At 41.4% G+C, this 23,575-nt stretch overlaps 1 protein-coding gene across 1 annotated transcript in view; it reads left to right on the forward strand.

Moving 5' to 3' along the window:
* Nucleotides 1–23,575, forward strand: part of zgc:158766 (uncharacterized protein LOC100009641 homolog) — a gene marked incomplete at its 5' end in the record, with an annotated part of 164,178 nt that overhangs the window by 133,452 nt on the left and 7,151 nt on the right. The window contains 6 exon segments of the mRNA XM_055651523.1: nt 4,230–4,400; nt 6,683–6,860; nt 10,260–10,376; nt 11,891–11,982; nt 11,984–12,161; nt 15,291–15,499. Coding sequence (XP_055507498.1) covers nt 4,230–4,400; nt 6,683–6,860; nt 10,260–10,376; nt 11,891–11,982; nt 11,984–12,161; nt 15,291–15,499 — 945 coding nt within the window.

The raw sequence follows: 23,575 nt of genomic DNA on the forward strand, positions 1-23,575 counted from the left end.
TGCACACAAGTTGACTGCTCACAGAGTGGACTTCAAACAGTCCCATGGAGCATAAGGCTGTGGAAGGTGCTCGCAAATTGCAGGCTCTTCGCCACCACTTTTAATAATTGCCACTATGATCAAAGCTACCTGAACTTGGGGTCTGAAAGCTAGAAAGACACTAAGCACAGGGTCCTTTCATTTACTTTGAATGGGTGAATAGGACTCCACTCATCAACTGGATAGAGTCCAATTACCAGTCTGCCGCACATGGCCTAAATAACACAATAAAAAATAACAAGGATCTGGATTAGTCGTTTTATCCAGGTCAACAAAACATTACAGAACAAGGCAATTTCAATGCCCTGATTATTTTGATCCGGAGAAAGAACAGAAGGTTCCAAGATTTGCGTTCGGGAAGTGATCCGAGCTGTAGCCTGAAAATAGAGAGGCCTTATCCTATCCCCTTATTCAATTCCCACAATACATGGCGTAAAAAATTCCTTTCTCCCACTATTCCGCCCTCCCTTCCCACCCCCTCCCATTCTCTTCCACCTATATCCTTTCCTCTGGCTTCACAATTTGCTCCTCTTCCCCCCTTATCTCGCAGCCTTTGGTCTTCTTTTCATCTCTCACATATGTCCACTGTTAAAGGAAACTTTAAAACGCAACACAGAGATCGGATAAGACATTCAAGACTTTATTCAGGAGTGCCAAATACAGTGATCATTGGGAGAAATCTAGGGGATTGCTCAACGACAAAGATTCATATACAGAATTTTATTTTGATGTTTTGTTTATTGCAGGGCACTTTAGCACTTTTCCTCATTCCAAATGGTCTGATAACAAATATATTTCATGCACCTCTTAAATACACAGCAGCGTAAACACAGCCCAAGTCCACACCATTACAGATTAGCAAATGGCCTGTTACCCTTTCAACCTTATTTTATTGTTTTACCATTACCATTTGTCCTTTGATTAAAAGTTAGATAGAGCTCTGAAAGAGTTAGATAGAGCTCTTAAAGATAGCAGAGTGAAGGGATATGCGGAGAAGGCAGGAACGGAGGAGTACTGATTGTGGATGATCAGCCATGATCACAGTGAATGGTGGTGCTGGCTCAAAGGGCCAAATGGCCTACTCCTGCACCTATTGTCAATTGTCTATTAACCATATAACCATATAACAATTACAGCACGGAAACAGGCCATCTCGGCCCTACAAGTCCATGCCGAACAAATTTTTTTCCCCTTAGTCCCACCTGCCTGCACTCGTACCATAACCTTCCATTCCCTTCTCATCCATATGCCTATCCAATTTATTTTTAAATGATACTAATGAACCTGCCTCCACCACTTCCACTGGGAGCTCATTCCACACCGCCACCACTCTCTGCGTAAAGAAGTTCCCCCTCATATTACCCCTAAACGTCTGTCCCTTAATTCTGAAGTCATGTCCTCTTGTTTGAATCTTCCCTATTCTCAAAGGGAAAAGCTTGTCCACATCAACTCTGTCTATCCCTCTCATCATTTTAAAGACCTCTATCAGGTCCCCCCTTAACCTTCTGCGCTCCAGAGAATAAAGCCCTAACTTATTCAACCTTTCTCTGTAACTTAGTTGTTGAAACCCAGGAAACATTCTAGTAAATCTCCTCTGTACTCTCTCTATTTTGTTGACATCCTTCCTATAATTGGGCGACCAAAATTGTACACCATACTCCAGATTTGGTCTCACCAATGCCTTGTACAATTTTAACATTACATCCCAGCTTCTATACTCAAAATATTACAGAGAACAGAATCTGACTAAAGTAGACTGGTGAGTGCCAGCTGCGCATGCTCAGTTTCAACCTTCTTTAAAGCACAGATTCTTTATAAGATAGTCTGAAGAAAGATTCTGATGCCAATACATCGCTTATCCATATCTTCCAGAGATGCTGCCTGCCCATAGAGTTACTCCAGCTCTTTGGGTCTTTTTAAAAAATATTTCAAGAAGCCGCAGGGAGAGATCTGTAGCCAAAATAAGGGAATGAAATATGTGCACTTCTTGAATTTTTTGAAGAGGTTACTAGGGAAATTGACGAGGGTAAAGCAGTGGATGTTGTCTATATGGACTTTAGTAAGGCCTTTGACAAGGTTCCTCATGGAAGGTTGGTTAAGAAGGTTCAACTGTTGGGTATAAATGCAGGAGTAGCAAGATGGATTCAACAGTGGCTGAATGGGAGACGCCAGAGGATAATGGTGGATGGCTGTTTATCGGGTTGGAGGCAGGTGACTAGTGGGGTGCCTCAGGGATCTGTGTTGGGTCCTTTGTTGTTTGTCATGTACATCAATGATCTGGATGAAGGTGTGGTAAATTGGATTAGTAAGTATGCAGATGATACCAAGATAGGGGATGTTGTGGATAATGAAGAGGATTTCCAAAGTCTACAGAGTGATTTAGGCCATTTGGAAGAATGGGCTGAAAGATGGCAGATGGAGTTTAATGCTGATAAATGTGAGGTGCTACACCTTGGCAGGACAAATGGTAAATGGTAAAGGGAATTGAAGAATGCAGTTGAACAGAGGGATCTGGGAATAACCGTGCATAGTTCCTTGAAGGTGGAATCTCATATAGACAGGGTGGTAAAGAAAGCTTTTGGTATGCTAGCCTTTATAAATCAGAGCATTGAATATAGAAGCTGGGATGTAATGTTAAAATTGTACAAGGCATTGGTGAGATCAAATCTGGAGTATGGTGTACAATTTTGGTCGCCCAATTATAGGAAGGATGTCAACAAAATAGAGAGAGTACAGAGGAGATTTACTAGAATGTTGCCTGGGTTTCAACAACTAAGTTACAGAGAAAGTTTGAATAAGTTAGGTCTTTATTCTCGGGAGCGCAGAAGGTTAAAGGGGGACTTGATAGAGGTCTTTAAAATGATGAGAGGGATAGACAGAGTTGATGTGGACAAGCTTTTCCCATTGAGAATAGGGAAGATTCAAACAAGAGGACATGACTTCAGAATTAAGGGACAGAAGTTTAGGGGTAACATGAGGGGGAACTTCTTTACTCAGAGAGTGGTAGCTGTGTGGAATGAGCTTCCAGTGGAAGTGGTGGAGGCAGGTTCGTTGGTATCATTTAAAATTAAATTGGATAGGCATATGGATGAGAAGGGAATGGGGGGTTATGGTATGAGTGCAGGCAGGTGGGACTAAGGGAAAATAATTGTTCGGCACGGACTTGTAGGGCCGAGAAGGCCTGTTTCCGTGCTGTAATTGTTATATGGTTATATGGTTATTATATGATTGTAAACTTTAAGAGAGCTTCCCCTCCCCTCCCCTCGCCTCCCCTCCCCTCACCCCACTCACCATTAACAACACCACAGTCACATCTGTGGAGTCTTTTAAGTTCCTGGGAACCATCATCTCCAAGGACCTTAAGTGGGGAGCTACCATCGACTCCACAGTCAAAAAGGCACAACAGAGAATGTACTTACTGCGGCAGCTGAGGAAGCACAATCTGCCACAGGCAATGATGGTCCAATTCTACACGGCCATCGTAGAGTCTGTTCTCACCTTCTCCATCATGGTCTGGTTTGGCTCAGCCACCAATCACGACACCTGGAGGCTGCAGCGAATCGTCCGATCAGCAGAGAAGATTATTGGCTGCAACCTTCCCTCCATTGATGAACTGTACACTGCAAGGGCCAGGAAGCGAGCGGGCAAGATCATCTCTGACCCCTCTCACCCTGGCCACAAACTCTTTGAATCACTTCCCTCTGGAATGCGACTCTGGACAGTTAAATCTGCCACAGCCAGACATAAAAACAGTTTTTATCCACGAGTAGTTGCTCTACTGAACAGCCAAAAATCTGTAGCCTCCCTTTGATCTGGTATTTTGTTGGTTCACATGCTTGATCAATGGTGTTTTATTATTAATGTTTTATTATGTTTTATTATTATTAATGTTTAGTTTTTTCTGAGTCACTGTACGTCATGTTATTACTTGTGGGCGGAGCACCAAGGCAAATTCCTTGTATGTGAACACTTGGCCAATAAACTTACTTACTTACTATAAAATCTGTCCCCCTTCATCTTAAACCAATGTCCACTGGTTCTCAATTCCCTTACTCTTGGCAAGAGATTCTGTGCGTCCACCCGATATATTCATCTCATGATTTTATACAAGAGAGTGAGGGTGGCCTTAGATTAATGTTAGCTTGAAAGATGGATATTTTTTATTTTATCCTGGTTTGGTTTCCCTTCAGGTGAATCTGAAAGAGCAAGGACAGCTTATGTGTCAGGAAGAATTCGTCATATGGTGCGGGCGCAAAAAATATCTGCGGCACATCTTCCTCTTTGAGGACCTTATTCTCTTCAGTAAAACAAAAAAGATCGAGGGAGGATACGACGTCTATGTTTACAAACTGTCATTTAAGGTAATTGATCAATTATTCATTTTGAAATGTTTTGACTTGTACAGCAAAGGCATGCTTCCATACAATATTTTTTGCCTAATAAATCTGGCAGAAACACTTTCAAACAAAATTATTTGTTTCTAAGGCACAGATATTAGCACAGCTTGCTGTGAAATACACATCTGAAGAAATATTTTAAACAGGAGCGAGAAGTTGATTAATATTAATCTGAAAGATGGCTATTATCATTAACAGTTTGCTTTCCCTGTATAAAAGATCAGGGACAGCTTACATGTTAGGAGGAATTTGTCAATTGGTATGAATGTAAAAAAAACAAACTGAGACACATCTTCCTCTTTGAGGATGTCTTCTATTTTGTTCTTGTAAAAAAATAGTTTAGTTTATTCTCATGTGTGTCAAGGTACAGTGAAAAGCTTTTAGTGTGTGTGCTAACCAGTCAGCAGAAAGACAATACATAATTACAATCAAGCCGTCCACAGTGTCCAGGCATATGGTAAAGGGTTATTGTATGGTAAAGTCTGATTAAAGATGATAAAAAGGATTGCAGATTGCTGGAAAGAGTACCGAGAAGATTTATGAACCACTAACCATATAACCATATAACAATTACAGCACGGAAACAGGCCATCTCCCCCTATCCTTCCGCTGCCGAACACATAATCTCCTGGAGTCCCATATACCTGCGCTCAGACCATAACCCTCCATTAGCCTTCCCATCCATATAACTATCCAATTTATTTTTAAATGATATAAAACAAACCTGCCTCAACCACCTAAACTGGAAGCTCATTCCACACAGCTACCACTCTTCTGAGTAAAGAAGTTCCCCCTCATGTTACCCCTAAACTTCTGTCCCTTAATTCTCAGGGCATGTCCTCTTGTTTGAATCTTCCCTACTCTACGTGGGAAAAGCTGTTTCCACGTCAACTGCAGTGTCCCTGCTCCCTCTCATCATTTTGCAAAAACCTCTATCTTTAGTCCCCCCTTAACCTTCTGCGCTCCAAAGAATAAAGCCCTAACTTGTTCAACCCTTTCTCTGTAACTTAGTTGCTGAAACCAGGCAACATTCTAGTAAATCTCCTCTGTACTCTCTCTATTTTGTTGACATCCTTCCTATAAATGGGCGACCAAAATTGTACTCCATACTCCAGAATTGGCCTCACCAATGCCTTGTACAATTTTAACCATTACATCCCAACTTATATACTCAATGCTCTGATTTATAAAGGCCAGCACACCAAAAGCTTTCTTTACCACCCTATCTACATGAGATTCCACTTTCAGGGAACTGTGCACAGTTATTCCCAGATCCCTCTGTTCACCTACATTCTTCAATTCCCTACCATTTACCATGTTGCCAGGACCTGAGGGCCTGAGCTACAGGGAGAGGTTGGGCAGGCTAGGACTTTATTCCCTGGAGCGCAGGAGGCTAAAGGGTGATCCTATAACAGCATTTAAAAGACTGGTGCATGGATCAGAAAGGTATAGAGGGGTAAGCAAGTAGGTCTAGCATAGATGGGGTATCGTGTTAGGCATGGGCAAGTTAGGCCGAAGGGTCTGTTTTAGATGCAATGTAATTCTTTGACTGAAGATGGGCAAGGTAATCTTTGAGAAAAATTGCAGTACCTGAGCTCAGCAGATGAAAGTATGATTGCCAGTACTAGTATGTTGAACAGTGGGGATACGAGGCAGGCTCAGGTGGCCAGAACATTGGATTGTTTTGGAGCTGGAGGACACCACTGGGTAGAGAGATGCCTTAGAAGAATTTTAAAACTAAGGTGGTGTAGCGGTAGAATTGCTGCCTTGCAGCACTTGCAGTGGCTGATACCTGGGTTCGATCTCGACTAGAGGTGCTGTCTGTACGGAGTTTGTACGTTCTCCCCGTAACCGCATGGGTTTTCTCCGAGATCTTTGGTTTCCTACCACACTCCAAAGATGTGTAGGTTAATTGGCTCGGTATAATTGTAAGTTGTCCTTAATGTGCGTTTGAATAGTGTTAATGTGTGGGGATCACTAGTCGGTGCGGACTTGGTGGGCCGAAGGGCTTGTACCAATCAGCCCTGTATCTCTAAACTAAAAAAAATTAAACTAAATATTGAAGCATTGCTCAACAACAGTTCAACCATGAGGAGGCACAGAGCAAGACAAGATTTTACTGCAAATCTAATCACAAGGTTGTATCTTGTATTTCAAAAAAGACTTCCTCAGTTATACTTTAAGTGATGCATGGTAACAATTGGCAAGAGTTTTTCTGCACTCACTGGGTTATTGGCTTATTTCAGACGGCCGAGATTGGAATGACCGAGAACGTTGGAGAAAGTGGGCTGCGTTTTGAGATCTGGTTCAGGAGAAGGAAATCTCAGGACACTTATATCTTTCAGGCCAGCTCTGCTGAGGTTAAGTTAACCTGGACGAATGTCATAGGAAAAATCCTATGGCGGCAAGCCCTCAGAAACCGAGGTACGTCAGTAAAATTCAAGTCTTTATTTTAGTTTAGTTTAGAAATACAGCGAGGAAACAGGCCCTTCGGCCCACCGGGTCCATGCCGACCAGCGATCCCCACACATTAACACTATCCTACACACACACTAGGGACAATTTGTACATTTACTGGGAATGTTACAATAATTTTGAGATTTTAAATATCAAGCCTGTTATTTATCCCATCAGATAAAGCATAAAAATAACTTTAATTCGATATCTAATTATTTTTCATATCTTCAGTATTAAAAAAAGTTATGGCCATTTTCATACTCTGAAATTAGCATCTTGTTCCTTATTGCTTTTCCATTGACAACACTAAAGCTGTGATACGTATCCGTCAAAAGCCCATAACTTTCTTAAAGATTAAGAGAACTGAATGAAATTTTCAGTTATTATAGATTGAAGCATTCTGAAACAAATATAAAACAACTTACTTGGATAACCTGAAATTAAAGCATATAATTAGTTAGTTACCTAATTGTAGCTAATTACAAAATTGGCTGTTGTGACGGAAATAGTAATAAACACCCAGACTGCCTAGAAAATTCAAAAATGTGATATTCTCAAGATCAGAACTTTAATATTATTGTATTATATGCTGTAAGTCCATAACAGATAAGTAAATGAATTACAATTTCTAGCAATAGACCAAGTCTTTATGGAGAAGATCAGTTGCTAGCTGGTACATTGGCAGATCATAATCAGTAGCTTCATCATACTCCTCAGATTGTAACCAATAAGAAACTCTGTACACCTTGTTTTTCCTCAACTTTTCAATTTTGGCATTGTAAACTACAGGTTTTTGCTCTTCAAACCACGCATGACATGCCTTTCTGCCCACTACTTTCCCATTAAGAATGTCCTGTAGATCATCACATTTGTAGTAGTCCAAATTCGGCTAATCTCTGCGAATGCTGTCTTAATCAGTTTCTTTTGCTGGGCATTTGGATTGACAATTTTGCATTTATTCTACGGAGACTGTTTAAAATGTAAAGAAAAAAAACCACTCACCATCATTTACAGAAACAAGTTCTTATTTGCAGTTTTAGAAAAAAGGTAGAAATGATAAAGTTAAATGCTAAACCAAATAGTAAATACACAACAGAAAATTCATATTTATCATTCATCAAATCAATTAAACTCATCTAATCAATTAAATTCATCTAAATTCAATTATTAGATATAAACATCTATCCATTTCTTAAGAAAAGGCTAACATTTTTAAATAGCCTAAGTATCCAAATAACAAATAACAAACTGATCCCATTCACACAAGAATTCACAATATAACATGATTTTTAAATCTCACTGTCATGAATTTATATGCCAAATGGAAGGTATTTAATGTTTAATTCCCATAAATTAATCCACAAACATCCACAATTTAATCAAAATTATTATTTTTTGTGCAATCCATTTGACTAAAACTGTTGTGGATATTTAGTATGAAAATATTAATCATGGATAGACAATAACACAACATATAGATTATTTAGATGTTCTTATGACATGATTGTGCAAAAAAATAATCAATTTATTTATCTTGAGAGTGGGTGCTTCTGGATTGTGATCGATTGGAACGTTGCCGCTGCCGTAGATTTTAAGCCCATATCGGCAGGCAAGACACGGCCGATTCGTATGTGGGCCTAAATAACATTTTCGCATCATAAGATTAGACTAAAGCCACCACAAGATACAAGATTATTGTTGAAATAAACACCATACCTTTTGTTTTGACCTGATATTGCGATCCATGTTGTTGAAGGCGTTAGAAGTCGCTTTTTACCTTAATCAAGCGATTAAATTGTCCAGCAATTTAAAAAATAAATAAACTGGGAACAGAAGTCTGATCGATTTTTCTTCATCAGCTAGCAGCCCGAGAAAATCCCTCTCCAACAAGCAATACAAACCTGAATTTTAATCCCGCCTCCCCCGCAATCCAAGCCCCCCTCCCCCAAAGGCTCCAGAGTCGTGCACACAGCCAGTGGCAGATCTGGGGTCTTCTAACATCGCTACATTTACCAAGCCAATTTATCTAAATACCTGTATGTCTTTGGAGTGTGGGAGGAAACTGAAGATCTTGGAGAAAACCCACACAGGTCACAGGGTGAAAGTACAGACAAACACCCGTTGTTAGGATCGAACCGGGTTCTCCGGCGCTGCAAACGCTGTAAGGCAGCAACTCTACTGCTGCGCCACCATGCCATCTTCTGATTTATTGTGGTGTGAATTGAGAAAAAGGGGTGTGTTTCGTGTCAATGCTGTTAGATTGTTTACTACAAGGGGGGCAGTGATTCACATTCCCAGTGTCACTGTTTAGGATTGTCCCCTCTAAGGAGCTGGATTGAGTTCATGGTATTGGTTGTTTCAAATGCATGAATGCTGAACTTTTCTTACAAAGCTCGAAAGAGGATTATTGCTCTGTCTGGGCTGTGGTTCAGAGCTGGTTAATGTTTGGAGACTTTGGATCCCAATCCTTTTATATTCTTGCATCAGTCTGACAGCAGAAGTGCAGCAACTTCCCCACTCAGGTGATCAAATCATGGAATAGTCACAGCAGTATGAAGAAGGCTATCCCAGCTCCATTCAAGAACAATACAAACCATTCACCTATTCTGCTGGAGGACCTCTGTGGGCCAGGCAGCATCTGTGAAGGGAAATGGACAGATAAAAACTGACACATAGTCCGCCCATTTCCCACAGAGGATGCTGCTCGCCCCATTGTGTTACTCCAGCACCTCATCAACCTAGCTACCTGCCACGCTTAGTCCTGCCTCTCCCCCATTCCAGCTTTCTCCCCCCTTACAATCAGTCAGAAGAAGGGTTTCGACCTTAATCGTCGCCTAGCTATGTTCTCCAGAGATGCTACCTGACCTGCTGAGTTACTCTGGCCCTTTGTGCCCTTTCTCTTCAGTATCTTCTCGCAATGTGCAGATCATCCAATGAGCGTTGCCTCAGGGGACAATTGGCACCAGGGATTCGAAGTCTCACCTGTCAAATAAGAATTGAAGTATTGACGGTTCGAGGGATAGAGGGAAATCCTTTAGGACCGAGATGAGAAAAACATTTTTCACACAGAGAGTGGTGAATCTGTGGAATGCTTTGCCACAGAAGGTAGTTGAGGCCAGTTCATTGGCTATATTTAAGAGGGAGGTAGATGTGGCCCTTGTGGTTAACGGGATCAGGGGGTATGGAGAGAAGGCAGGAACGGGATACTGAGTTGGATGATCAGCCATGATCACATTGAATGGCGGTGCAGGCTCGAAGGGCCGAATGGCCTACTCCTGCACCTATTTTCTACGTTTCTATGTTTCTATCTGATAATGTATAGTTTAGTAATCCTTCAGAGATTAACCAGCACATGATTTGTTACAGAGTTGAGGATGCAAGAGATGGTATCCATGGGGATCGGTAATAAACCATTTATGGACATCAAGCCCAGTGAGGCTGCCATCAGCGATCATGCAATTGATTACATCATGAAGGGTACAGGTATGTCAAACTAAATAATCAGGGAAAACATTTCAACATTTAATTGTCTGGCACTTTGAAACTTCTGCATCTAGATTATTTTTGAATGCACAATAAATGGGGAAGGGACATTCACAAATTAAGAAGAATATTCAGGGACTCAATTTACTTCCTGGACATCAGCTTTCAAATCTACTCATTCACAAATGTTCTCTTCCCTCCTGATGTTATTTTTCAATACTGTAATATTTGAATCCATTGCTCTTGTTATAGTCAATGTTACTATAGACCCATATTACTAATTTCAACTACAAAAAATAGTAAACACTGCCCAGACCATCATCTGCAACAACCAGGTTCAGGAATATCTACTTCCCCACAGCCATCAGGCTATTAAACCTGGCTCGGCCAAAACTCTGATTATTATGAACCCATTTTCTGTTATTTGCACTTTATCAGTTTATTTATTCATGTGTGTATATATTTAAATCATGGTATATGGACACACTGATCTGTTTTGTAGTAAATGTCTACTATGTTCGGTGTGCTGAAGCAAAGCAAGAATTTCATTGTCCTATACAGGGACACATGACAATAAACTCACTTGAACTTGAAATTGAACTAGACCCGATAGACTAAAAAATAGTTTCTACCCATGTGCGGTAAAATAACTTAATTCTAACAGAGAAAACTGGGGAAGCACAATATAATTCAGGGTGCAAGATAAATGCAATATTCTTTTAAAATATTTTTAATACCTATTTATTTTTTATTTTTTACTGATTTATGTATATGTGAGTCAATGGCTGTTGTGTTTTGTTCTTTTTAAACCAAAGGAGATGCAATGGAATTTCGTTGCACTGTTGCGCAATGACAATAAACGTATTCTATTCTATTCTATTCTATTCTATTCTGTTTGGCCTGTCTGTTGAGCATAGAATTTGTTGTCTTTATGAGGCGTGAAGGGCTGAATGGCCTACACCTGCACCTATTTTCTATGTTTCTATGTTAGTGGCAAAACATTCCACACTTGACCAACCCTACGTATGATGTACTATCTTTCAGCTATTCTCCTTATTTACTGTGGCTATTTTAAAATTGAATTATACACAGATGTCCTATTGAGAGTGTGGTATTCCTTATTTTCTTTGTCAAACTAACAACATGTGAAGCGTGTTTTAAGTCAGCTCACAGCGTTGAGATGGAGCGAAGGGGAGGGGAATGGTGAATCTTATGCTGGTCGCCTACGAGCAGTTTTGCTTGTAATGATCCAAGAGAAAGTGTCCTCGTTCCCCATAAAACTGAAAATGTTATGGACCTTGTTTTGATTTCCATAAAACTACTTATCAGGCTAATCAGTGCCTGAACCAACCTGATAGAATCTCTATTGCAAATTGCTTCCCATTTGTGCCTGAGCTTCTATGATTCCCTGACTAAAATCCCCTTGAAATGCGATTATACAATTCAAAGATCTTCTCTAATGTATCCTAAGTATTTTCTTTCTAACATCTTTCAATTTGATTGTGACTCATTAGAAACTAGAACAAGAACATCTATTGCTGTGACTTCATTCGACCACTCCATTTCCTTCAAGAGGCCTCATTCCACCATATCCAATAGCAGCACCCTCATCTTCGAGCAGCCAATCATCCTCCTCCATTCTGGGGACTCTCAATCTTCACGTGTACTCGAGCCCGATGCATGCTGGTCTGCATTTGACACCTTTCAACCAGTGGTCCTCTGATATTGGCACGTGCATCGAAGAAGATGAACTGGAGCAAGATGCAGGGAGCCAACCCTCTATAAGTGAGTTTACAATAAAATTAACATTGTTCTTCGTTAAGTCTCTGAAACCTTATCAAACCTCATTTGCGGGGTGGCACAGTGGCGCAGCGGTAGAGTTGTTGCAAAATCAGCGCCGGAGACCCGGGTTTGATCCCGTCTACGGGTGCTGTATGTACGGACTTTGTACGTTCTCCCTGTGACCTGCGTGAGTTTTCTCCGAGATCTTCGGTTTCCTCCCACACTCCAAAGACGTACAGGTTTGTAAGTTAATTGCCTTGGTAAATGTAAAACTTGTCCCTGGTGTGTGTAGGATAGTGTTAATATGCAGGTATCGCTGGATGACGTGGACCCGGTGGGCTGAAAGACTTGTTTCCTCACTTTATCCCTAAGCTAAACCCATTTTGTTTATTCTCATTTGTAAAAGGATTTGAGTATAAGAGCAGGAGCAAAAGGATTTCAGTATAAAAGCAAGGAGGATCTACTGCAGTTGTACAGGGTCTTGGTGAGACCACACCTGGAGTATTGCGTACAGTTTTGGTCTCCAAATCTGAGGAAGGACATTCTTGCCATAGAGGGAGTGCAGAGAAGGTCCACCAGACTGATTCCTGGGATGGCAGGACTTTCATGTGAAGAAAGACTGGAAAGACACGGCTTGTACTCGCTAGAATTTAGAAGATTGAGGGGGGATCTTATAGAAACTTACAAAATTCTTAAGGGGTTGGACAGGCTAGATGCAGGAAGATTATTCCCGATGTTGGAAGTCCAGAACAAGGGGTCACACTTTAAGGATAAGGGGGAAGTCTTTTAGGACCGAGATGAGAAAAACATTTTTCACACAGAGAGTGGTGAATCTCTGGAATTCTCTGCCGCAGAAGGTAGTTGAGGCCAGTTCATTGGCTATATTTAAGAGGGAGTTAGATGTGGCCCTTGTGGCTAAAAGGATCAGGGGGTATGGAGAGAAGGCAGGTAAAGGATACTGAGTTGGATGATCAGCCATGATCATATTGAATGGCGGTGCAGGCTCGAAGGGCCGAATGGCCTACTCCTGCACCTATTTTCCATGTTTCTATGTCTATGTAATGTTATGAGGAACTGCCGTAATTTACTGTGCCAGGATTGCTTCATCCAGTGATGTTTCTTCCTATATGCTCTGTTGTTTTACTTAATATTTGAACATTTTGCCAATAAGCACAAAAATTGAATCGTATGTTCATGAATATCAGATAAGTCTGAATCAAAATGATTTAGGTAATATTGATTTTCCCTACTGCATGATGTTCTCCAACTCTTACACCAGGGTAGAAATGTCAAATATGAAAGCTTCCGCCTTACTTGATCCAGATGTCTGAAATAAACAAAAAAATAACAAGGTTTATATGTGTGTGCAAGAAATAAACTGCTGGAAGAACTCGGTGATGCTTACATTTACAGCACGGCAGCCAAAAAAATCTGTTGAAATGAAATCACTATTATGTTTGGTTTAAGAAAGAACTGCAGATGCTGGAAAAACTGAAGGTAGACAAAAAAAGCTGGAGAAGCTCAGCGGGTGAGGCACCATCTATGGAGCGAAGGAATAGGCGACGTTTCGGGTCAAGACCAACATCGGGAGTTCTTCAGACTGATGTCGGAGGTCGGGGGGGGGAAGAAAGGAAGAGACAGAGACAGTAGGCTGTGGGAGAGCTGGGAAGTGGAGGGGAAGGGAAATGATATTTATAGTTAGTTAATCTGTTATGTATTTCAAACCAAATCCGAACAATTACATTGTGAATTGATGTTACAAAATCTTAAGAAACTAAAAATAAATATTTTCTTTGGCCGTTTCCAAAGCTGCAAGATAAAAATAAAATCGGTCAACTCATCTCAAGACCTACATGCAATCTGGACCAATATAGTTTGTTGTTTTGTTTAGTCTTGTTTTTTTGGGGAGTTTTTGTTTGGTTCCTGTTCCTGTGTTGTACACAAGGCAGCCAGCCAACAGTCAAGCATCTTTTCCTTTTTTCTTTTAACATTTAATTCCTATTTATTTTGGGGGGTTTTTTTTTGGCTAGTTAGTTCATAAATAGACCTTCCACTTGTCACTTTAATTTATGTTTCTTGTATCTTGTTGTGTTTTATGACTGTTGGCAGACAAATTTCCCTCGTGGGTAGACAAAAATGCTGGAGAAACTCAGCGGGTGAGGCAGCATCTATGGGGCGAAGGAATAGGTGATGTTTCGGGTCGAGACCCTTCTTCATTTCTCCAGCATCTTTACCTACCTTCAACTTTTCCAGCATCTGCAGTTGCTTCTTAAAAATTTCCCTCCTAGGATAACTAAAGTTCTATTGTATTCTATTGTATTTGGCTTGTACTCGCTAGAATTTAGAAGATTAAGGGGGGATCTTATAGAAACGTACAAAATTCTTAAGGGGTTGGACAGGCTAGATGCAGGAAAATTGTTCCCGATGTTGGGGAAGTCCAGAACAAAGGGTCACAGTTACCATATAACCATATAACCATATAACAATTACAGCACGGAAACAGGCCATCTCGGCCCTACAAGTCCGTGCCGAACAACTTTTTTTCCCTTAGTCCCACCTGCCTGCACTCATACCATAACCCTCCATTCCCTTCTCATCCATATGCCTATCCAATTTATTTTTAAATGATACCAATGAACCTGCCGCAACCACTTCCACTGGAAGCTCATTCCACACCGCTACCACTCTCTGAGTAAAGAAGTTCCCCCTCATGTTACCCCTAAACTTCTGTCCCTTAATTCTGAAGTCATGTCAAGGATAAGGGAGTAATCTTTTAGGGCCAAGATGAGAAAAAAAATTCACACAGAGATTGGTGAATCTGTGGAATTCTCTGCCACAGAAGGCAGTTGAGGCCAGTTCATTGGCTATATTTAAGAGGGAGTTAGATGTTGCCCTTGTGGCTAAAGGGATCAGGGGGTATGGAGAGAAGGCAGGTACAGGATACTGAGTTGGATGATCAGCCATGATCATATTGAATGGCGGTGCAGGCTCGAAGGGCCGAATGGCCTACTCCTGCACCTATTTTCTATGTTTCTATGTATCACATCGTACAAAGATTATACTGTTTTAAAGGTGGACATTGTCATCAGATGGATACTGAGCCTTCCTGTTATTCTTTCTCTTTTGTCATAGTCACAGAGAGCTCGGAGACCTCTTCACTATGCACTTCAGCGGAAAGCATCAGTGGCTCAACTCTCAGCTATGTACACCAGCTTTCCGCAGAGACATTTTCTGATGAGGCACCTAATCCCGACTCGAACAAGGCTTCCCATTATTCATCTCCAAATCTTTCTCCGAAGATGCAGAGGGCCAAGCAGGCAAAGAACCAATATATAACTGCGGTAAGCATCTGAGTTTTTGTTGATTGTTGCTTATTAGCTAGTAATCTAGTGTATTGTCATTCTGCTGATTGGTTAAGTATGCAACAAAAGCTTTTCGCTGTACCTCGGTACACGTGACAATTAACTGAACTGAACTGTCACAACTTACCTACCACTCCCGTGATTTGTTAAGCATTTAACTCTCAACCATTAAGCAAAGGTTTATACATCCTTCAATTTTGAGGATGAAAGACTTTTAAAGATGTTGATGCAAGAAGGAAAGTTCTTGGGAGAATCAGGAATTGTTAGCAGTCCAAAAGGAAACGGTTTACCAAAGCAAATAAAGCATATTATCTGGCAAAAATTAAATAAAATAAATTTGAATCTCTTTAGACTTTAGACTTTAGAGATACAACGCAGAAACAGGCCCTTCGGCCCACCGGGTCCGTGCCAACCAGCTCACTAGCACTATCCTTACACTTGGGACAACATACAAGTTTTTTTTCCCTAAGCCAATTAACCTACAAACATGTACGTCTTTGGAATGTGGGAGGAAACCAGAGCACCTGGTGAAAACCCATACAGTCACGGGGAGAATTTACAAACTCAGTACAGACAGCACATGTAGTCAGGATCGAACCCGGGTCTCAGGCGCTGTAAGGCAGCAACTCTACTGCTGCGTCACCGTGCCTCTCTGCTAGATGCTATCAAATTTAAACCGTAATCTTGTAAACTTCAAAATTTCAAACAGTTTACTTTTGGACTGAACTGTCTTATTTTTTCCACACATTAGAATCATATGGTCCTGCAGCACAGACACAGGATCATTTTTACCAATCGACAATAACCTTGTTTACCAGTGCTTAGTCCAGATCCTTCTATGCTTTCGACAATTCAAGTTGTCACAAGTTGCCTGACCCACCAGCATGCGATTGCATGCGTCTAGCGCGACCAAACGTGGTCGCCTGAGGCGTACGGCCTCGCGGGGCCGGTCCCACTTTGAACCGCGGATGCGTCTGGAGTTGTGCGGGGCTTGTCCCGACATCATACTCACCAATCAGCTGGGCAGGAGGCGGGCCGACTGAATTTGGACATCGCACGGCATCGGGCGGTGACATCATCGCGCAACGCGACCGCTAGGCCGTCAAGATGCTGCGTACGATGTCAAGACGCTGAGTACGCCCTCAATGCACCTGCAGGCCGACAGGTCATTGGCGTGCGGAATTTTTGGACAGTGCATTATTTTCGGAGCCCCGCGCGATGTCGGGACCAGCCCCACACAACTCTCTACGCCTCCGCGCTTCGAAGTGGGACCGGCCCCGCTCAGCCGTACGCCTCAAGTGACCACGTTTGGTCGCGCTAGACGTATGCAATCGCATGCTGGTGGGACAGGCCCTTCAGATACTACTGAAACATTGTGATACTATCTGCCTCCATCACCCACAGGAAGAGCATTCTTCCAACCTTCCAACTTCGAACCACCCTCTAGGTGAAAAAATAATATTACTTAGATCCTTTTAAACTTGTTATCACTTAACGTAAAACTGTCCACTTTCTTTTGCTGCCTCAGTCTTGTGGAAATATTCCCTGCATTGTATGCTCTTCATAATTTTACATAGCTCAATCAGGATGCCTCTCAGTCTTCTCTGTTTCAAGGAAAACAAAGCCAGCCTCTCCAGTCTCTCCATCCCAGACCACATCCTCTGCACCCCTTCCAATGCAATCACATCCTGTCCACAGTGTGGTGACCACCACTGCAAACTGTTATCTAGCATTAGAAACATAGAAATATAGAAAATAGGTGCAGGAGGAGGCCATTTGGCCCTTCGAGCCAGCACCGCCATTTATTGTGATCATGGCTGATCATCCCCTATCAATAACCCGTGCCTGCCTTCTCCCCTTATCCCTTGACTCCACTAGCCCCTAGAGCGCTATCTAACTCTCTCTTAAATCCATCCAGTGACTTGCCCTCCACTGCCCTCTGTGGCAGGGAATTCCATAAATTCACAACTCTCTGGGTGAAAACGTTTTTTTTCTCACCTCAGTCTTAAATGACCTCCCCTTTATTCTAAGACTGTGGCCCCTGGTTCTGGATTCGCCCAACATTGGGAACATTTTGCCTGCATCTAACTTGTCCAGTCCTTTTATAATTTTATATGTTTCTATAAAATTCCCCCTCATCCTTCTAAACTCCAGTGAATACAAGCCTAGTCTTTTCAATCTTTCCTCATATGACAGTCCCGCCATCCCAGGGATCAATCTCGTGAACCTACGCTGCACTGCCTCAATCACATTGTGAGATATTGAAGTAGGGACAAATAACACAAAACAAATGCTTTCTTTTCTGCATGTCTTTCTCTGTGGATGTGAATAAATTGTGTTTTTAACTGATTGTTTGTATTCAGTTCCCCTTTAATTGAACAATAATGTTCTAATATTATTTGAGTATGATCAATAATTCCAACTCTTTGTAAACGATTATTGGATTTGGCAATATGTGCTGATCTTGGATGAGAAATGATGTCAATTTTGTGAAATGATTTTTGCTGCTGCCGTTCCATTTTTAAGATCATTAAAATGCAGCATCTTCTGCTATTCACCTCCCTTTTTCTTTAATTCTGCATTATTCTCCTTCTCTTTCCTTTTTTTATGTCTTTCTTTATCCTTCTCTCTTTAGATTCAGATTCAGATTCAGATTCAATTTTAATTGTCATTGTCAGTGTACAGTACAGAGACAACGAAATGCATTTAGCATCTCCCTGGAAGAGCGACATAGTTAGCAAACGATTTGAATAAATAATAATAAGTGTCCGGGGGGTGTGGGGGGGGGGGGGGGGGGGGGTGGTGATTGGCAAATGGTGCTTTACCCCTTCTCTGTGTCTTCACCCCATTATTTTTTTTTATTCACCTTAACTCCCCTTTGCATTAATGACTGGATGTGTTAGCCAATTTATGGAGAATGGGTGGTTTGGTTATGAAATAAATAGAAGGAATTATACCCAACTTGAACCTTCGTTCCTTGGCCACGGTCTATGTTTTAGATATAGCATCAAATCAAGCTCAAGTCCAATAGACAGAGCAAAGAGGAAGATACAGAGAACAGAATACATTTCTTAGCATTGCAGTGCATTAATTCCACAGACAAAGTCCAATGTCCACAATGGTGTAGAGGTGAATCGAACAGTACCCTAAATTATGGAAGGACCGTTCAGAAGCCTGGTCACGTGTTCCTGAATCTGGTGGTGCGTGCTTGCAAGTATCTGTATCTTCTGCCAGACAGGAGCAGGGAGAAGAAGGAGTAACCGGGTTGGGGCACATCTTTTATTATGTATAGGGAGGAACTGCAGATGCTGGTTTAAATCGAGGCAGACACAAAAAGCTGCAGTAAGCGGGTCAGGCAGCATCTCTGGAGAAAAGGAATAGGTGACGTTTTCGGGTCACCTTTTGTGTCTCTTATTCTTTTATTATGTACGCTGTCACTTGGATTCTAAGATGATGAAGAAAGTGACGTGCTTAAATCGTAGTAATAGAAACATAGAAATTAGGTGCAGGAGTAGGCCATTCGGCCCTTCGAGCCTGCACCGCCATTCAATATGATCATGGCTGATCATCCAACTCAGTATCCCGTACCTGCCTTCTCTATCCATACCCCCTGATCCCTTTATACACAAGGGCCACATCTATAGAAATCAATGATGAATGGATGTTGCTCTATATTCTACACCTTGCCCAACAATTGGACAAGTCACGGTTCTGAGCATCCACCAGCTAGTAATGTTAATTTGGTTCCTTTCCTTCACTCTTTTGGCAGTGTAAAGTCTCCCATGTATCAATAGACTTCTCAACACTGGTTTAACTTACAAGTGTTTGCAAAGATAGTTCAGTAAGTAACTGGATTTTATAAGTTAAAATATCCTGGAGAATTAATCAAACTAATCATTTCAAACAGGGATAGGTGGTGATTTACTAAACATTAACCCCCTAAAAGGGAGGATAACAAAGGTGATTAGCATGTTTCAAATGGTGCTTTATTTGAGCTATTATTTATTAACTTTAACTGTGTTTCTTAGGTAGAAGTGAGCAGATCCCTGTCTTAACTTGCAATTACTTTTCTTTCCACAACAATCCTAAAGTGTACAACAGGAACATAATTTTAATTTTGTGGGTGTAAATCCATTTAGAACCACAGTAACAATTTAGATAATAAATTAAGAGCAGATAACATTTGAATGTTTAAGATTCTGAGGCAGATAAAAACATTAGGACAGTTATTCGAAGCCTTTATAAATAGTAAGATTAAACGAGAACTTACCAGTTTGAAGTTTGATCTGTATTTTATGAGGAGTTACGATGAGGGATTACATGAAGAAGCCTGCCACGACGCATGCGTGTCATTCTTCAAAGCAGCGGTGTGAAATCACAGATAACTGTAATGACTAAACATAGTATGATTAGAGAAGAGATTCCAGTTAAGTATATGATCAGGGTGGGAGCGGAGGGCACGTAATCCCTCATCGTAACTCCTCATAAAATACAGATCAAACTTCAAACTGGTAAGTTCTCGTTTAATCTTACTATTTTACTTCGGAGTCACGTGAGTGACTACGTGAAGATTTTAAAGCTCTGTGATTTCATGCCGTGGAAATGAGTCCATGCTTCACGTCTGCCTTGGCTGTGGGAGGAATTGTGTTAACATAATGTGGACATGAGTTCGACATTGAAATCATGAAGTTTATTAACACAAATTATAACCCTTTTTTGGGTTTGAATTAATTTGCAGAACTTTAAAAAAATTCTGCAAACGTTGCAGGTTTCATTACTGGCTTATTATGAAATAATTGGAATGTTCTTTCCCCGGACCATCCTGCTGCTTCGAGGACTTGGTCTATAGGTACGTCCAATTGTATTGCTGCCGATGTAGCTGCAGCCCTGGTGGAATGAGATTTAAAAATATTAGTATCCACCCCAGCCTGTGTAAGCACCTGTTTCAGCCATCTCGAGATGGTCTGGACCGTCACTCCTTTGTGAGGTTGCTTGTGGCTGATCAGAAGTCCCTTCTTATTGCCTCTTAGGATTTTAGTTTTCTCTATGTATAATGACAGGTGTCTAACTATACAGAGACGGTCATCTGTAGGGTATAACCTAAATAGTATATTGAGGCCTGCTGATCCCTGTCTGTTCTGCTTTACTAGCTCGTAGATGTGGAACGTAACATTGTCAGGTGAGGAAGTCATGTTGTCCAGTCTGAGTTTATGCAGTGACTGTACCCTCTGTGCCGTGACTAATGCCATTAACATGACTGTTTTTAAAGTCGTAGAGACAGAGCTGATGCTGGAGACCAGTTCCTGAGCATCTTCAGGCCAATACTTACATCCCATATTTGGGAGTACCTGGTTTTTGGGGGATTAGTATTAAAAATTCCCCTCATGAGCTTTGTTACCAGTGGGTGAGTCCCTACAGAGTAACACTCTGTCCCTTGCCATAGGTAAGTCGACAGGGCACTTCTGGCGCTATTGATGGCACTGAGCCCCTCATCATAGTGGAGGCCTGCCAGATATTCCAGAACAGACGGGATGTTCATGTTTCTGTTGGTGATGTTGTTTTTATGGCAGAACATTTCCCACTTCCTGATGTAGACTAGATAATGTTTTTTTTTTTAGTCGATTGTCTTTGGGCCGCCGAGATCATGTTCGCTGTTCGGTCCGTTAGTCCCAGTTGTAGAAGTGGTGTTTTTAAACTCTACAAATTAATAGGTTCAAATATTTATGGCATGGGTGGCTATCCCCTGTTACGGGATGTAGCAATAAGTCTGGTCTATGTGGGATGGTAATACATGGTTCTAACACCATGTTTTGTACCATATAACCATATAACAATTACAGCACGGAAACAGGCCATCTCGGCCCTACAAGTCCATGCCGAACACATTTTTTTTTCCCCTTAGTCTCACCTGCCTGCACTCGTACCATAACCCTCCATTCCCTTCTCATCCATATGCCTATCCAATTTATTTTTAAATGATACCAATGAACCTGCCTCCACCACTTCCACTGGGAGCTCATTCCACACCGCCACCACTCTCTGCGTAAAGAAGTTCCCCCCTCATATTACCCCTAAACTTCTGTCCCTTAATTCTGAAGTCATGTCCTCTTGTTTGAATCTTCCCCTATTCTCAAAGGGAAAAGCTTGTTCACATCAACTCTGTCTATCCCTCTCATCATTTTAAAGACCTCTATCAGGTCCCCCCTTAACCTTCTGCGCTCCAGAGAATAAAGACCTAACTTATTCAACCTATCTCTGTAACTTAGTTGTTGAAACCCAGGCAACATTCTAGTAAATCTCCTCTGTACTCTCTCTTTTTTGTTGACATCCTTCCTATAATTTGGCGACCTAAATTGTACCCCATACTCCAGATTTGGTCTCTGTACATGCCTTGTACAATTTTAACATTACATCCCAGCTTCTATACTCAATGCTCTGATTTATAAAGGCTAGCATACCAAAAGCTTTCTTTACCACCCTATCTATATGAGATTCCACCTTCAAGGAACTATGCACGGTTATACCCAGATCCCTCTGTTCAACTGGGAACCATGGTTGTGTAGGCCATTCGGGTACTACCAAAATACCAGACGCAGAACTTGGCGTATTTTCCTTAACACCCAACTGATGAGGCAGAAAGGAGGGAATGCGTAAATAAACAATTTCCCCCAATGCAGCGAAAATGCATCTGCCGCTGCTGCCCCAGGGTCTGGATCCCATGAAACATAGTTTGGTATCTGGTTGTTTAGTCTGGATGCGAATAGATCGATATCTGGTGTTGCTGTAATATCATCAAATACTATTTTGTTCAACATCCATTCAGTGTTTTCATTAAATTTGCGTGACCTGGTGTCTGCCACTAATTTCAGTCTCCCTGGTAGGTAAGTGGCTGATATCCAAATATCTCTTTGGATGCACCATTGCCAAATTGAGTTAGCCAGATTGTCACATGATATCGATTTGTTTCCACCCATGTGGTTAATGTATGCTACCACGGTGGTATTGTCTATTTGTAGTCGAACATGCTGGTGATATGACCCAGTACAATATGACTTTAGGCCATGGAATGCACCCAACATTTCCAAGTAGTTTATGCCCAGTGTGAGTAGGAAAGATGCCTCCTGTGCAGTCCATCTCCCTCCACAGCTGGTGATGGTATTGGTGGCTCCCCACCCAAGTGCACTGGCATCGGTTTGTAGTACCATAGAAGGGTTACTGACAATGATTGGGTTTGAACAAAGCCAAATGTTGTCTATCCACCATATTAGTTCCGTTTTGGCTTGGATTGGTAGTCTCATAGGTCTGTCAAAGTGACCTGCATTAATTTTGAGCGCTTGTATTTTTGCTCTCTGTAAGTTTTGGTAATGTAGAGGTCCAAATTGTGTGGCTGGGAAAGCAGCCACTATTTTACCAATTACTTTTGCTACCAATCTGATGGATGGTTTTCTGATGTCAATGAGGTTATTGCAAGCCTCTATTAAATCTCTAGCCTTTCCCTTAGGTAGAGTCACCGTCATGTGAACTGAGTCAATGGTGAACCCCAAATAATCCATAGTGGTGGACGGCGTTAGTTTAGATTTAACTGGATGGATGATAAATCCCAGTTTTTCAAATAGCTGTTTTGTGGCTGTTACCGTCTGTATGACCAATTCCAAAGTTTTGCCCACAATGAGTATGTCATCTAAATATGCCATAACCATGTGTTTATGTTTCCGTAGAAATGCTAGGGCTGGTTTTAAAATGTTTGTGAACAGCTTGGGGGCTGATGATAGCCCATTTGGCAGTGCTTTATACTGCCAGAGTTGTCCCATCCAGTTGAATTTTAAGTAACATCTGTGGTCACCTTGTATAGGCACTGTATAGTAAGGATCTTTTAAATCGATGCTGGCCATGAAGTAACCTTTGGAAATTAATTGTTTAGCAGTAACAAAGGTTTCCAATTTAAAGTGAATATATTGTACAAATGTATTCAATTTTGTTAGATCGATGATGATGCGACAACCACCATCTTTTTTGATTTTGGTAAAAATATTGGACACGAATTCTAATGGTTCG

The sequence above is a fragment of the Leucoraja erinacea genome, chromosome 2, assembly GCF_028641065.1.
Source record: "Leucoraja erinacea ecotype New England chromosome 2, Leri_hhj_1, whole genome shotgun sequence".
In the NCBI taxonomy this organism is placed as follows: domain Eukaryota; kingdom Metazoa; phylum Chordata; class Chondrichthyes; order Rajiformes; family Rajidae; genus Leucoraja; species Leucoraja erinaceus.